General features: G+C 43.8%; 1 protein-coding gene across 7 annotated transcripts in view; it reads right to left on the bottom strand.

Annotated features, from left to right (window-relative positions):
* Positions 1-16,921, bottom strand: part of ABCC5 (ATP binding cassette subfamily C member 5) — a 91,842-nt gene that overhangs the window by 48,389 nt on the left and 26,532 nt on the right. For 3 of the 7 annotated variants that reach the window (XM_045031607.1, XM_045031609.1, XM_045031608.1), the window contains 2 exons: positions 16,272-16,372; positions 11,417-11,587 (listed from right to left, as the gene is read on the bottom strand). In XM_045031607.1, the coding sequence (XP_044887542.1) occupies positions 11,417-11,533 (117 nt within the window). In that variant the 5' untranslated portion in view covers positions 11,534-11,587; positions 16,272-16,372. Of the gene's footprint in view, positions 1-9,016; positions 9,170-11,416; positions 11,588-12,732; positions 13,003-13,456; positions 13,574-16,271; positions 16,373-16,921 lie in introns of those variants that run through there. The other 4 variants (XM_045031606.1, XM_045031611.1, XM_045031610.1 and 1 more) reach the window with 3 other exon arrangements.

Genomic DNA, 16,921 nt, shown 5'->3' with positions numbered 1-16,921 from the left:
TTATTTTGGGCAACTCTGAGACTCTTAGAGAAAACTTGCAGATCGCTACATCTCTGCCATCACTTTGGATTTACAACCTTGGACTCACCTGTTAATGTATTTTACCTGCTTTAACCTCTCACTAACTCATTTAGTTAGTCTGTATCTGCAAAAAGAATAGGAGTACTTCTGGCACCTTAGAGACTAACAAATTTATTTGGGCATAAGCTTTCGTGGGCTACAGCTCACTTCATCAGATACACAGAATGGACCTTTCAGTTAGTTTAGTAGAGAAATTGGCTGCCAGCTTTGTTTTTGGTGCAAGATTAAGAGTATCCATTGACCTGAGGTAAGTGGCCGATCCTTTGGGATTGGGAGTAACCTAATTGTTGCCTGATTAGGAGGTTAATATTAATTTGGATAGTATGGATTTTAGGCTCACCAATCTGTTTGATCAGAAGACAAGGTTCTTGTCCCGAATCAGACTCCACAGAATTTACTAAGGACCCTCGGGGGTATGACAGGAAGCTCGCGCTGAGACAGATATAGCCTTAAAGACTTTTTATTAAGATAAATGGAGTAGTAATTAAATGGTAAAATAATCAGAGAGTTACAAAGTTACAATTGTATTACTGCTATTCAAAAGATACATATGGTATTATATGCTACAAAGCTTTGGTTAATATACTCACACCCTTCCTTGATGTCCTGTGTCTCTCACCATCAAGTTCAGCCTCATCTCTGGCGGTTCAGGTTCCTCAATTCTTGACAGATGCAACACTTAGAAGCTAGAGCTATCGAAGCTAACTTAGAGTTTACTTAACTAACAATCAAAACAAATAAAACTAAGAACAAAAGCTTGGGGAAACCAAGCTTAGCCTAGTCCCCTTGGAACTTAGAAAGTTTAAGAAAAACAAGTACAGCCTACTAGTCTACTCTAGCAAGGTGGGTTACCTCTTTTATAGGGCACAGGTGCCTGAAATCCTTCCTCCTGTGCCCAAACTTCATTCATCACCCACAAAAATGTTAGGGTACACTTACTCCATAGGCTAGTATGTTTGTACGTATTGATATTAGATCATACACACGTTATTTTTGTTCTCCTGATTATTTTGGTTCTTTCCTTGTGGTGTACCTGTTAAGTCGGAGGGTACAGACTTGGAAACCCCCTATGCCATTTTACCATTATCTATCTAGATGAAAGGTCTTATACGTGTGTGTGGGTGTTGACTTCCTAGCTGGGTGAAAGGTCCCAGACATAAGCAAAGTTGGCTTGCAATCTGGGTGAAAGGTCCCAGACATAGATATACTAACTTTGCCTTAGCTCAACATACAGGATATGGCTTGTAGGTCCCTTGCATTACAGCCAAACTTACTTTAATATCAGTCTATAAACTTATTACCATAAACCAAATACTTAAACTATAAGTAAGTAGGTTAATCCTATATGCTACACAATGTAAGGTGATTTTTGGTTTTAATAACCTTTCATCACAAAGCGTAGTTTGTCTGGGCAGCAAGATGTGCTGGAGACCCTAAGAGAACTGTTTGTGACTCCATGGTAAGACTAATATAGTAATCCAGGAGTACACATTTGTTACTGCCTTGGTGAAACCTAATTATAGAATATAGCTCTAGTTTGGGGTGTCTGCCCTGTTTTCTGATAGTCAGATCTGAGATTGGAACTCTGAGTTGTGAGCTACTCTAGACAGCGTGACACTATTAATGCAGCTTTTCTCACTGGAACGTGAGAAAGATGGATCAGCTGTTCACTGCAGGAGCCTGGAAATCATCCCGTAGAAGTAAACACTCCAGAACAGAGATTCTCAAACTGGGGTCCACAGAGTTCCCTCTAAGGTGTGTGTCTGGGCAGCCGCACACAAGAGAATGAAGGATCACGCACCTAATTAGTGGAGCCGTGCAGTTTTTTTTAATATAGCACTTTTATCCGAAGTGCTTTACAATACACAGCTAATGGTACAAACAACATTTGGAAAGATCATTAAGGTACCTACAACATTCCTGCAGTTAAAGTATTAAAGTTTCTGCCTTGTCCAATTGTGTCTGTAGTTCAGGTTAACGTGGCTGACGGTTGCAAAAATGCTGGAGGCACAAGTTGAATAGGATTCTTCACTATGTAGGGCACACGCTCCAGCTCTGTGTTAGGACCTGAGGCCATGTGAGAAGACTTGGCACAGTAGGAACAGCTAAAAAGCAAATTATAAATTGGGAGGGGGGGGGCGCACAGAGCACTGCTAGGCAGAAGACTAGCGGCAAGTCTGACTACATGCATCAGTGTCTTACGCTGTGGTTCAGATGAAGGGAAAGGAGTTTCTTTATCTGTAGAACAGCAGCTGTAAAGACCCAAACAGCAGACCTATTCCAGGCCATGGATAATCTGTGTAAACTGGCTGTCTAGACTCTGTAACAGAATCAATTTCTTCTCCCATAACAAATTCTCTTGTTACTTTGTGAATAACTTCATTTGCACCTACACTGAGCTATCTACCTCGGGAAGAGAGAGATGCAATGTCTTCTTTGCTTGAGTAGGACCATAGGGGAATTTTGGCCTACAGCTGTGTGCGTTGGATCCATTCCCTTCCCAGCTGACACTCTATGGTACATAGGGAAGTAAGGGGTAATTATTTATCTGCTTTTAAAAAAAAAAAAAAACCACCACACACACACCCCATAATAGGCTTAAACTCTTTTTAGAGACATACTATGAACGCATTTTTGAATCTTTATGAAGAGTTTAGAAGGCCTGGGAGAGTTTCCGCTCTTTGATTTCTTTTTTTAAATCTACACTAGAAGATGGTGTCATCAGTTCATTAGTTCTGCAGTCACAAACAAGTCAAGAGTCAATGCTGAGCACTTCAGGGGATGGGCTTTAGGCAATTTGTTTTTGTTAAGATCTATTTAAACTTAATGAGAAGCGAACATTTTTGAGAGAGGACGTCTCTAATGAATATGAAGGAGTTAGAATGCTGCAATCCAAGACGAGAGCACTCCCAGAAAACACACTCAAGACATCCAGGCAGTCCTCCAGCAAAGGCAGCATTGATAGCTGTGGTGTTGGGTTTTTTTTGTTTTTGTTTTTTTAGAAAAAGAATTTTTAAAAAAATTCTACTTCATGCTTCTTAAAGCCTGTTGTATCCATGTATCATATGACAGGTGAGGGCATGAGAGTGTATCCAGAAAGAAGGGGGGGAAGGAGGATTGTGTCTTAGTCTGTTACATGTTTTTGTTGAGCCAATACAAATATCTAAACTGAATAATCTTGCCCTCATTCCCCACGTGTCTATGCCTTAGAGCACGGGTGGCCAACCTGTGGCTCTGGAGCCGCATGTGGCTCTTCAGAAGTTAATATGCGGCTCCTTGCATAGGCACTGACTCTGGGGCTGGAGCTATAGATGCTAATTTTCCAATGTGCTGAGGGGGTGCTCACTGCTCAACCCTCTGCTCTGCCCCAAGCTCTGTCCCCACTCCACCCCTTCCCCCAAGGCCCCTGAGCCTGCCATGCCCTCGCTCCTCCCCTCTCCCACCCACAGGCTCCTGCACATGTAAAACAGCTGACTGCGGTGGGAGGGGGAGTAGGCACTGATTGGTGGGGGCTGCCGGCAGGTGGGAGGCGCTGGGGAGTGGACAGTGGGCTGCTGACATATTACTTTGGCTCTTTGGCAATGTACAGTGGTAAATTCTGGCTCCTTCTCAGGCTCAGGTTGGCCACCCCTGCCTTAGAGATCCACACCGTAGGTCCTCCAAGGTTAGTGCAACTGCTCAGAGGCTGGTAGGACAGTTCTCTCAGAGGGGAGAGGAACGTTCAGAGCTTTAAAAATAAAACACTGAAGAAAACAGATGGTATTATCATCATCATCTCCTATTTCCTTCCTCTTGACCGCAAAATCCGCTTTCTCTACCCCCCACACATACTGTCAGTGACGGGCTTCCCCTGTGCATGACTGTTCTAGTAAGAACGGACGTTCTCATAGATGAACTGTAATCCAGTTCCTGACAGTAGTGCAGAAGCTCCACTACTGGGCAGTCAAACGACTGAGAAAAGTGGACATAACCTGGATTTTTAGAACCACTATCCGCTCCAAGTTATTCCTTCAGAGTTCATCTTCTTGGTCTCCCACTGTAGGATACACCCCAAAATACTTCCCCTTGTCTGTCATCTTACCTCTTGCCTTGTCTCTGTACCTCACTTTCACTAACTGTCACTTCTCTGCTCTGTCTCTTCTCCCCTGCCTCCTATAGCAAGACAGCACAACATACACAACTACCATAATGGCAGAACCAATCCACTCCCTCCGGTCAACACGCTGCTCCCTCTGTCTACAGGGCATGGGCACAATTTCACGGAGTTAGGGAAGTCCAGCAGAAGGAATTGCTGGACTAGTACTCCTCTACTGCAGCAATTTCCTCTCAGCATTAGCAGACCAGAAACAGAATAAAAGTGGAATTTCCCCTCCAATACATGAGGTGTAGGCTAAGTGCTTGGCAGAAGCAAAGATGGTTTTTTTAAGAATGAGTGTTTTTCCACTCATGGATGAAAATTAACACTCTGATAAGCTCTTAGGGTATGTACACACTGCCATTAAACACCCACAGCTGACCAGAGCCAGCTGACTGGGGCTTGCAGGTTTTGGGCTGTAAAACTGCAGTGTAGATATTTGCGCTCAGGCTGGAGCCCGAGCCGTGGGAACCTGCAACCCTCCAGTCCAAGCCCAAAATGTCGTCTACACAATTTTACAGCCCCACAGCCTGAGCCGGCTGACATGGGCCAGCCTTGGGTGTTTAACTGCAGGTAGACATACCCTTATATCTCCCAGTATCCTACTGCATGCTGTGGTCAAATGAATGGTTCCTTGCAGTCCTGGAATCTCCAAGTGCAGAATGGAAACAAATTCATTCATTAATTTCCAAACACTCAGAAATTTAATTATTACAGTATGAGATGTGAAGTCTAAGATTTCTGGCTGCAGGTTTTAGAGACTGTGTACCTTGTATGCAGTTTTTCTTCTGTGTTAGCTGTAGTAAACTGAACTACGAGACAGTGACCAGAATCAGACTTCTCTATTAAGTTGTAGCAGATAAAGAGAAGGTAAAACTGCCAAATACTAGAAAAGTTTATATCTGAACTTACTAAATGCATCAAGTTAATGCAAAGATATCCTCCATTGTGGTGAGAGATTTTACATGTGCAAACAAATGCCTCAAGCTGGTGAGCACAGTTGTAAAAGCAGCAGAACAGACTATCAACAAGTTTTCAAGAAGCATACATGTAAACACAGCCATGTTTACAGTGCCCCTGTATATCGCCTCCACCACAGCCAAATGTTGATGGATCTGCTCACTTGGGCAGCAATTAAGCAAACAAATTCAGAACTTTGTGCCAAGTATGTCAGTTTGATAAACGGCGCCAATGGCTTTTCACCCTATTTCTACAGCTAATCCACCAGGATTAGCTTCAAACATCACCTACAAATAAAGCCACATAAGAACATCTTCTGATATAAAAAAAATGCCAACTCAGAACAAATTCTCAAGCCCATTTGAGTCCACTGACTACATGGGAACAGAGACTGTTTTAAAGAGTGCTTGAGTATTTAAAAGATTATCTGGAAAATGTGTGCATCAGTAATTTCCGACAGATTTTGGTCATTCCCCTCCCGCCCCCCCAGTACCTGAATCTCAGTGAGATTTATTTGTAGGGCTCCTAGCATATGTAACAGGAGCCCTGCTAAGGTCTAATAGCGATTGTGCCGATTGCTGATCAGCTTTATGCTCAGAGTAGGTCTGAGATAATGCTTTGGCTAGCAACAGCCAGTAGCCAGTCTATACTCAGGATCCCAATACTACTGACCAGCCCAATGGTGGAGGTGAATGGGTGTCAGCAACAGTGAGAAATTTTAGAAGTTTCCCTAGAGTAGGCAGGACCTTTGTCTGTTTCAGGACCTAAAAATGTGGCGCTGAATCCCAGCCTTCAAGACCTTTCGTTAAGCCTTACAGATGTTCAGTGCTATCCCTGCAAACTCACCTACCTAGCCAAACTGCCTTCACCCAACAGAGCATTCAGGAAGGAATCCTGGATAGGAATGGGGAGAATGGGAGAAGGTTGGAGAGAGAATTTCTAGGGCTCCACCAACTCCAACTTGGCCACATGGATTTTACCTGCATATTTTTAGTGGGTTCTATTGATGAGTCACTCTGATCAGAAAGAAATCAATGAGGGTGCAGCACCAAACACCAGTGTCTGTGCCACGGTTGAGAGGCAGCCACATCCAGGTCCCGTGGAGAAGAGCCTAAGGGTAAATCTGCGTGGCAGCTGAGAAGATGCCTCCCAGCATGGGTCAACCGAGACACACTAGCTCTTCTCGAGTTAGCATACTACAGATCGCAGAGTGACTGCGGCAGCAGTGGCTCAGGCTAGCCATCCAAATACAAACCCACCCCATCTTCTGGGTATGTACTAGGGTGGCCGTCCCGAGTCACTACCATGCTGCTATTTTTAACTAGGATGACCAATCAGAATGGGACGGGGGTGGGAGGATAAATAGGTTGCCTATATAAGACAAAGTCCCTAATATCAGGATATCCGGTCACCCTATTTTTAACACGCTAATTGAAGAGGAGCTAGTGTCTGTCTACCCACATGGGGAAGCACACTCCCAGCTGCTGTGTACCCTAAGCCTGAGCACAGTGTATTGGAGCAGGGTGGAGATAAATTTTATTATTACTTACACACTAATTACTGCTTCAAAATTAATAACTGACAACTCAAACTCAGGAATTTCCAGGAGTATTACATATCACTATTCCAAAATGCTTTTGGTTTTTAGGCCTTCCTGATAAATTGCTTCCTACCAGAGCCCTTAAAGCTTTTCTGGAATGTAAAATTATTTCCATTCCTTATAACAGGTCTCTTTTTGCAATGGATTTCATGGACAACTCCCAATAAGGTCCCAGCTAAGGAAAGATAAGCAATGCAATCTTTCTGATATACTTTAAAGAACATGGCTGAGAAGTTTGAGAACAAGGGATACTAACTCATGTATTAAATTCTAGTGGGATATTAATGGGATGTTTTGAAACATCCAGTATATATTTAATCTGGTAAGACACATTGGCTTTTTAGCATCAGTAAAATGATTGTTTGTGGAACCATGTAACTACCTTTATATTTGTTAGCGCCAGAAAGCAGCATCCTTCATCTGGAAATTAAACATTGTGAAGCACAATGGTGCTAATTAGCACAGCATCTCCTAATACAGGAGCAAAGTGAAGTGTTTAATGCACCTTACAAAATAAAACATTAAAGACTCTTCTACAACACAGCTTTTAAAAATCCAGTGTGGCAAAAGCACATGTATAATTCGTTATTACAAACACTTATCCACCTTGGTTCAATAAGACTTTCATTGGAATTATATTTCTCTTAATTTTTAGGTTCCCAAAACACTTTTCACAGGTCCATGTTTCTATGACAATGCCTCGATCAGGTTGCAGGAAACCTTGGGGATTAGTCTTACCTGTATGACAGGGCACTGGGAGGTAATATTTCAGGAATCTTGTTTGCGATAAATACCATGTTGTTCTTAAAAAGAACCTCTTTTTGTCCATGCAGCCAAGATCTGGTAGTGCTGTGAGCATGATACCCTTAGCTTTTGTGAAAGGAGTAATTCACTCAGCAAATACTATTCACATCCCCTACCAGCCATCCCTATAGATTTAGGAATAGCCCCTTTAGCCTTCTTTTGACAGATTGGTGGCCACATTGCCAGGCCCTGGGAGGAGATGGAACAACATACAAATGGGAACTCCCTAGGACAAAAGGACACAGAATCTTCACACACACACACAGGATTGGAAAGCAACCCAGGATTGACACGACATCCACCAGTAGCCCTTGGGTCTTGGCTGTGCAATGGCTCATACACCATCCTTTCGCCCATGAAAGGTCTTATTTAGGAGACGAGTGAACATTTTGCTGATCTCAATTTACTAAGTAGAATGTCCACAACTGCTGCTTCTTAAAAGCAGTTTTTAGCACATGGAGAAATACAGAAACCAGAACTTGAAAGACACACTCGGAGGCAAATCTGGTCTGGTGTAACTGCAGCCTTGCCTGGAAGCATGAGAACCCAGTGACTAATAAAATACATACATTCAGACCACCACCTAGTTCTTACATAGCATTTTTCATCTATGGAACTTAAAGCACTTTACAAAAGGAGGCCAGTGTCATTAACTCAGCATTCCACTTACTTTGCAGCTCCCACTACTTATGAGAGCCAATGAAGACGACACCCCACCCCAGGAGGTACATGCCTTCATGACCCTCTGCATGGACAAGAGGAAAAGACGACCCCATCTTCTCAGAATAAAAGCTGTGCAAACACATCTCTGGTTACAGACTTTGCAATATGTGTACTGTGGTACATTTCAGGCTCGGTTTCAATGCAGTACCGCTCTGAACCGCCACATTTCCAGCATTTTCATTTCAGATCTTTGTAGCGGCAATTCTGTTGAACAGAAACTCTAGTTTCACACAACATACATTTACAACTGTGTTGTAATTAGGAACAACAAAACTACAAACATTTAGCAATCCAGCTAGCATTAGCAACGTTTAGCAATTTAGTAAAAAAAAAAATCTGACTTTTTTTTTTTTTAACTAAGCAAAGTGTTCTGTACACGTTGTTTGTTCTACATTTAATAACACTGACCAAGGCTTGCTTGAGTGCTCTCTGCCAGGACCCTCACATTATTTTGTACTATCTGATTGGGTCTTCTGGGCACTATTGACCAGGCTCCACTGTGCTAGGCAATCCGTGTGCGCGCACGCACTCTCACTCTAAACAAAGAGTAACAATGACAGACAAGCAACCACCAGATCTCGTTATTAAAAAAAAAAAAACACACAAAAAAACCAACAACCCTCAAATCAGGTTTATTTATATATATTTTAAAAACACACTATTGTTCTACACCAGCCTCTTCTAAATCTTGTCGTCTCCTCTTTGAGACTTACCTGTTTTCTGATTTTTTTAATTTTACCATAGCCCTTCTTGTTTTGTCCTTCTCTGTTAACCCTTTGACTTATTATAGTTACACACACACACCCCAGCCCTACTGCTCCCTGTCCAGCCTGGAGCCCTGGACTATTCATCCCATCTTTGTTCTCAGCCTTCCACTCAGAATTCCACACTTATGGCTGACAAAGGGACAGAATGTTCCACACAGCAGGCACCCCTCAAGTTCCAAACACTCAGAGGGTGCATGGCCTTTCCTGACCATGCACAGCAGGGAACGCCTCAGTGGGACCAGGTAGAGAGGCGCATCTCCAAAGATTATCCTGAACATAGCTCAAAGTGAATTTCAAAGCAAAATGACCATGAAGCGTATTTCTTCTCAGGGGTTCCAAGAGAATAATTTGAAGCACAACACCCTGATCAGTACAAGGTGCACTGGGCTAACTGCAGCTTACTAGGAGGTAAACAGCAGCTCATTCCCAGCAGCTTTAATAGGCTCACTGCAGGAGCTACCCTATGTATAAGCATATTCTTAGGATGCAGGCCAATCAGAAGAACCATCCTAATATGGCTACAGCTGGACTAAAAACCCATTGGCTAAGAAAGAAACAAGGCTCCCCACCAATGGCAACACTGTTGTCACCACCAATTCGACGGTGAAGAGTTGCTACTGGATAATGTATATTGGGTTGTAAACCAATCATAATAACGTAATCAATGCTGCTCAGAAGCTGCACCATGACTTCAGAGGTGCCCTGCTTCAGTATCATTGCCCGCATTAAAGCAGAAGTCAGATGTTCTGACTTGCCCTGAACAATGTCTGTTATCGATATTATGCTGAGTCACAGAGACTGTGCAGAAACTAAGAGAACTGCGGAGAATGCAAATACACACAGCACTCAGCATTCTGCCCCACTGCAGAACAGACCATTCAACAACATTTCAGCCTCTAGTAGTGCAATGCTTTAGCCAGGGTTAAAATCAACTGCCAAAAAGGAACTTTGTTGCCAGTGATATTTTATTGGTACTTTACATGTAAAAACACAGTTCAGATTTAATATTAAATGTCTGGTACCCTTTACAACAACATTCTCAATACTTGATTTAAAACAAACATTTATAGACTTTTCTCATGCAAAAAAAAAAGTGACTGGAACCTATTTTTCACAGGGGGAATTTCAGACAGCTGATCTTTCGAGGGTGTTTACTATGAATCCTGACAAATTAGCAAGTTTACCAGAGTTCCATATTGTGTGCATATACAAATAGAGAATCCAAACATAAGCAAGACATGTTTGCAGTATCAATCACTTATTTTATTCATTGTTTAAACTAGTATTTATTTCCTTAGTATTTAGATAAAAAAATTCTTGAGAAAAAGATATACCCCCAATAGATTTCAAAAGTGTCAGTAGTCATAATAAACATCCCTAATCTAACTTGAATTGGTATAAATAACTGGTTCCGAGCTACCTTTCACAAAAGTGGATCGTGATTGTCAAGATTTATTGATTAGTTGTTTTTTTCTGTACACCGATTTGTCTTGCAGTGTTTATGTTCCTGTTACTGTTACCAGCAGCTAGCTATACATATGCATAACTCCATTCCTATTAACCCATCACAAACTCACTAGTCCAGATAACATTGGAGAAGATTTGCACAGCAGCTGAACGGCAGCGCCAATGCCAGAGTTTGGTTCTTAACTGGCAGGGACAGTTAACTACTTCTGTGTACAGCACAGCAAACACAATCAGCACTAAATAGTAAAGAACTAGAGATATGTAGTGGAATACGGATATAGGAGATTCTAATTCATCCCGCTAAGTACAAACAATTCCTACTACTAAGGCAAGTTAAACATCTGCTTCAGGAAAATAATCCTGAAAAACGCAATGCACGATTAAGAATGTCTTTAAGATGCTAGCTCTGACTGGGGCATGATTAGCCAAGAACTCTATGTTTTCATGCCATTTCTGTTGCTTCTGTGTTCAGAAGCATCATCCCAATGGTTAAATCTGACCTGTGCTTACAGATTTCTCTTGGCTTTATATTACCACAATTATATAGATAGCCCAATAAATGTGCATCAGAAAAATGTTGTCTTTGTCAGAATAGTTGGCATAATTCAGTTTACTTTATTTAATACTTTTGAAAACATCTATTTCAGTTTTGAGCATCTGTTAAGCACTAGTCTCCCCCACTAGTGCAATTTTGCACTAGAGGTTAATATATGTACAGTGTGCCATCCAATGACCTCTCCTATGCAAGAGGCAGAATGTCCATCATTGACCTTCAAGGTAACAAACCTGGACAAAGCTGGCATGGCAAAATAGGGGTTGCAATATGTAATTTATTAAGCAGCCACACACAGACATGGAGAGTGGAAAAGAGAAACTGACCTTATATTTAGCTTGCTGGAATTTCAACCGTTCCTGCTCAGAGCCGGCTCTCTCCCTCACATTTCTATACCCAGGACTGGGTATAACATACTCTTTTCCTAGGTCGATGTCTTTCATCCTCTCCTTCCGTAAACGCCAGGATTTACAGTTGTATTTTCACCTCAGAAAAATCTAAAGAGAATTAAAATCCCACTTTAAAACATATATCCTACACCCTAAACAACCCTACATGATTTACAGGAAGCTTTTTAAACCAAAGGTCTTGGGCAGCAATTTTGAAATCCTGTTATAACACGTGACCAAACTACTCCACAAGGCACTGTGGAGAACTGATCCAAGAGCACAGGAACCCCTTGCTGAGCTAGTTAAAGGGTATCCGAATGTAATCATGAGACAAAAGTGACTCAATGCAGAAGGCCACTATAACATCTCCCTCACTTATAATTTTCAAGTATTTCTATCCTTATGTAACCTTAATGGCTAGATATCAGTCATTTGATTCTAGCAAAATTAGAAGTTTTTTAAAAATGTTTCAATATCAAACACCTAGAGCACTATTTTCTTGATTGTGCAATTTTACATATTAGCATTTCAAAATAGTATGCTAGTTTCAAAACCCATAGGGCATACAGCATGCATCTCTACAAATCTAGCACAAGATATTGTCAGTCTTCTCTATAGCGCCCACAGACACTATGAAAAAAGCCTATTCTTAAAGATAATTTCTTCTCCCACACAAGTACTATTCATTTTCAAATGTATACAAGCATTAAAATGTATTTACATTAGATTACATGCCTGCCTATATATTTATTTATAAAGAAATGCTTTGGGCTGCTGTTCTTTCCAGACTGTTACGTCTTTTAGGTTATAATAGCAAATTCATCCATAAAGCAGATTGCCTTGAAGTCACCTTGTCCCATGGCATTACATTTTATATCTCCATAGCTGCTGATTTAAAAAAACAAGTCACTATGAAGAGGTCAGTTTAAATCATACTGCAGCCAGAAAAAATGTATCAGCAGGTGTGGTGTGGTGCAATGGACCATAACCCTATCATATGCGGTAACATCCACCACCCTCTCATATTAATTGCATAAAGATCATCATCCAGGCTATTTCTGTAACATGCCCTTTGCCTCATATTTACAACCAGCCCTATTGATTTACAAGGTGGGTGAAGTAATATATTTTACTGGACCAACTTTTGTTGATGAGAGAGACAGAAATTAATCTAGTACGAGGTATTCCCTCACCCACCTTGCCGCTAATATCCCGGGACCCCCCCACGGCTACCACACAACCTATTTACTTACAGAGAACCAGAATGTTTCCCACTATGCCCCTGCAGAGAGATCCACTCACGGAAGCAGGAATCCACGGGGAAAAAACACATGGGCCTCCTCCTTGCCCCCACCCCTGCCTGCCTTGGGATTTATTTGTCTGTGCCGGGCGAGAACGATTCTCCACCTCGCCGCCGCCAGGCCTCGGTTTGCATCCAGAGCGGTCGCGGCACCTTGCTGGATCCAGCTCCATCATCTCTGCGGCAGCTCCCGCTGCGGGGCCAGCCGCACCCGGCACCCAAGGGCGACAGTGCCGGCGCCACTAACGCGCAGACACCGGCAGCCCCGCCCGCTGCAGATCTGCAGACGGGAGCAGCCACCTGCCCCCCCCCATCCCTAACACAGGGCGTTTGCAGCCCCCCCGCCCCGCCGCCGCAAACAGCAGCGCCTGCACGCAGCATAGCCCAGGGAGGGGTCCTCGGCCCTGACTGCCCCCTGCCCCCCCCCGCAGCCACAAGCGGGACCCCCCATGGGACGGGGGGGGCGGTGGTGCGCGCGCCCCCCGTCCCATGGATCACGGGGGGGGGTGATGTCTCGCCCGTAACAAGAGCTCACGGGGGGGGGTGATGCCCCCCCAGCCTGGTCTACACGAGCCCCTCCTGGGTGCCCGGGGCTCCCACCCTGGGGGCGGCCCCGGTCCCTGGCGCACGGAGGGGGGGAGCCCCCCCCATGCAGCCCAGCCCGCCCCGCCCGTTACCTCGCCCGGCTTCTGCCCCGCTGCTGCGGCTTCTGCACTCGGCGGCCCCCGCAGCCAAACCACAACCTTATAGCGGCGCCGGTGTCCCCACTGCGCCTGCGCGGTACCGGGTCTGGCGCGGGGAACCACGGGAATCGTAGTCCCCACCGCTCAGGCTGCGGCGCCCAGCCTAGGGGGGCAGGAACGACACTTCCCGGCAGCCCCCGCGCCGGCCGGCTACCGTCCTCTCCCTGCCGGTGCCGCAGCGCTCGCCGGGCCTGGAACGTTCTCCGCGCTCCTGTGGCCCCGCACGATCTGAGGGGGGGGGAATGGGGGGCGAGGCAGGGTCCGGCCCCGCTGCAGGACAGGGGGCACCCGGCGGGGCGCGGACCCCTGCAAACGGCAGCACCCCAGCCCTTTGCGGGGGGGGGGGGGGTGTCTCTGCTTCACCGCCGGCAGACACAGCCGGAGCGAGGCCCCTGCTTCCACGGCCCTGGTCATTCACGTTGCATCAGGCCTGCCGGCAGGGGGGCAGCTTAGAGAGACCCCCAGAAAAAAACCCAAACATCACACACATTTCCCCCCCCCCCCCCTCCCTGCCATAAAGGTCAAGACAGTTTCAGTGAGAGGTTGTGTCTCATGGGGTAAGACCCTGTTGCCTCATGGATAAAAAGTATTAGGAGAATCTGCACTCTCATCTTGTTCATTTGGGGCATCATTCATCCAGGGCGGAGTGCAACCTAGGATGGCAAAATACATTGGCACATGCAGGAGAAACAGGCTCTATGAATAAGGGACAGGTACAATTACCACAGGCAGAAGTTCATCCTGACCCACAACTGGACCCCATTCTGTCCCCTCACATCCTTCATAAATATTAACAGATTGAGAGAGAGGGATACAGCTGTATCCCGAAACACACTTCAGCCACTAAGAAACAATCAAGATTGCTAGTGAAAAGCTGCCAAGACCCTTAAAAACCAGGAGACTAGAGTTTCACCTCTGTTTTAAAAAAGCTTTACCCCAACCCAGCAATTCTATGTTACTATCAGAAGTTAATCTTGGCTGATGTCTTGGGTAAGCAATTTCTATAAACAGGTGCCCCTCAGTATAGCAATTATTGTTCTGTCAGTAACTTTCTTCATCACAGCTGGTGTTTTTCAAGATGCTGAAACAGAATAATTGTAAAACTGGCATGTGGGCACCAACAAGTAAACGGGACCCTGAAGGTTTGTTTTGGGTCTCAATAAGAGCACAAATAGATCAATAGGCTTGGCAGAATTGAATATTTTTTAATAAATTCTTTAGATAAAATGCTTAACAAATGGATATCTGTTTAAATGTTCAGTTGTGTGAGAATGTGGGGGACCAGGATTTAATTATGTTGAAATTCAAGAGGTTAAATACAAATAGTCAACATCACGTAAAAAATATATATATATATATATATATATATATATATATATTTAAATGAGACTAAGTTCTCAAATGCCATTTCTCTTAGGCTTTTTGTACATTTCAGTCTATCAACGGCAATATTTTTTCATTGATTGTGTGTACGAAATTGACCTTTACCAACATCGACTGATAAAGATCTAATCCAGGGGTAGGCAACCTATGGCACACGTGGTGAAGGCGGCATGCAAGCTGATTTTCAGTGGCACTCACACTGCCCGGGTCCTGGCCACCGGTTTGGGGGGCTCTGCATTTTAATTTAATTTTAAATGAAGCTTTTTAAACAGTTTAAAAACCTTATTTACTTTACATACAGCAAGAGTTTAGTTATATATTATAGACTTATAGAAAGAGACCTTCTAAAAATGTTAAAATGTGTTACTGGCACACGAAACCTTAAATCAGAGTGAATAAATTAAGACTCGTCCCACCACTTCTGAAAGGTTGCCGACCCCGATCTAATCCTTCCAAGCCTATATATAATAATGGTACCACTGACAGATGTTTCAGGGTCAGCCTATACATAACCCCAGGAGCATTCATGAGCACACAGACATATTCTGAGCCTGTACTATTTCCTGCAAAATTGAGAATAATCTCCATGGAGGACACACTAATATATTGGGACAGCAGAACCGTAAGCCAATTACTAACAAAAGGCAGAAGAATAGCATGGACCACAACAGGGTAGCCATGAAAGCACAGGGCTAATACATTGGATAATCACATGTCTTCCCTTAAAATATTCCACCGAGAACTCAGCTGTGCAATTTCAAACTGGTTTGGTTGGAATTTTACTCTGTCTGGGGATTATTTCATGTCAAGTGATACTGTGCACTCCATGTTTTATAAACAAGGGCGGATATTTGGACAGGAGCCAGAAGGATAAAGGGAACCTAAAACGCTTTTGAATTAAGTTATAAAACTGGACTCCTATTTACAACACACAGGAGTTCTGGTGTAAAAATACACACAGCTGCAATTAAACAGCACAACCAACAAGGTACAGGGTGTGAGGAATCAGAGAACTGGAAGGGACCTCAAAAGGTCATCTAGTCCAGTACCCTGATGGTGAGAAAAAAAATCCAATAACTCAGCATGGTTTAAATCCAATATAAATTGCTTATTTTACTGCGTTGACATGCATCATCTTGACCAGAATAAAATACCTGCCAAATATTTTAAAACAGCCATGAGTTCTGGGCATCCTGTACCAAATGTGGGCCTTACACAGGCTTCCCAATGAGGAGTTTGCCTTGAGTCTCATTCCAAGGTTGTAATTCTAAGAAAACCAGGAACACGTGTACTTTGTCCTCCAGCACAATAATGGGGAAGTAGACCTTGAGCCCATAACGCTTGCATTGTGCTTTTTTAAACAAACCTGCATGCTGCAGTCTTGCTACCGGTGGGGTCCAGCAGGGAGTTCTCAGGCTTCCTGACCCCAGAAGCGCACAGAGTAGCTTTCAAGTGAGTCTTTGGAGCCTGAATTGTGGAAGAAACAGGAAAGGAATTTAATTTTTTTTAAGTTGAAGAAATGAGAGAGCTCCAAGGTTCTGTGGCATCTGGTTGGAGACATGGGGAAGGGCTGAATATTCAGCAGAAACACCAAAACCATTGAAAATGAGATGGTGACAAGACAAGTGGAGGAGAGGAAGTCATCCCAATAAATGAAGCAGAAGTAGAGTGTGCTGGGGCTGTGACTACACTGGCATTTTCCTTTATGTCTGTCACCTTTCCACTAGCACAGGGGCAGTGCCACTGGTGGGAGGAATAGTAGGAGCACTGGAAGAATGGGTGCTGACATTTTAAGTTAGTTAGTATCACCTAACTTTGCTCAGGTCAGGTCTAGGCAACATAGTGGTTGAAGCACCAGCAGCCTATTCACACTTGCATTCCTACAACTATAGATGCCCCATGCTTTTAGTGCTGGGTTCATTCCCCCATAATGACCAATGATAACAGACTTTACCTACACAAGGCCTGTAGGGAATTAAAAGTGTCACTGATTCAGGATCTGGGATTTGCTATATT

This window comes from Mauremys mutica, chromosome 9, assembly GCF_020497125.1.
Source record: "Mauremys mutica isolate MM-2020 ecotype Southern chromosome 9, ASM2049712v1, whole genome shotgun sequence".
Taxonomy (NCBI): Eukaryota; Metazoa; Chordata; order Testudines; family Geoemydidae; genus Mauremys; species Mauremys mutica.
This window is presented reverse-complemented; position numbering and strand designations above follow the sequence as displayed.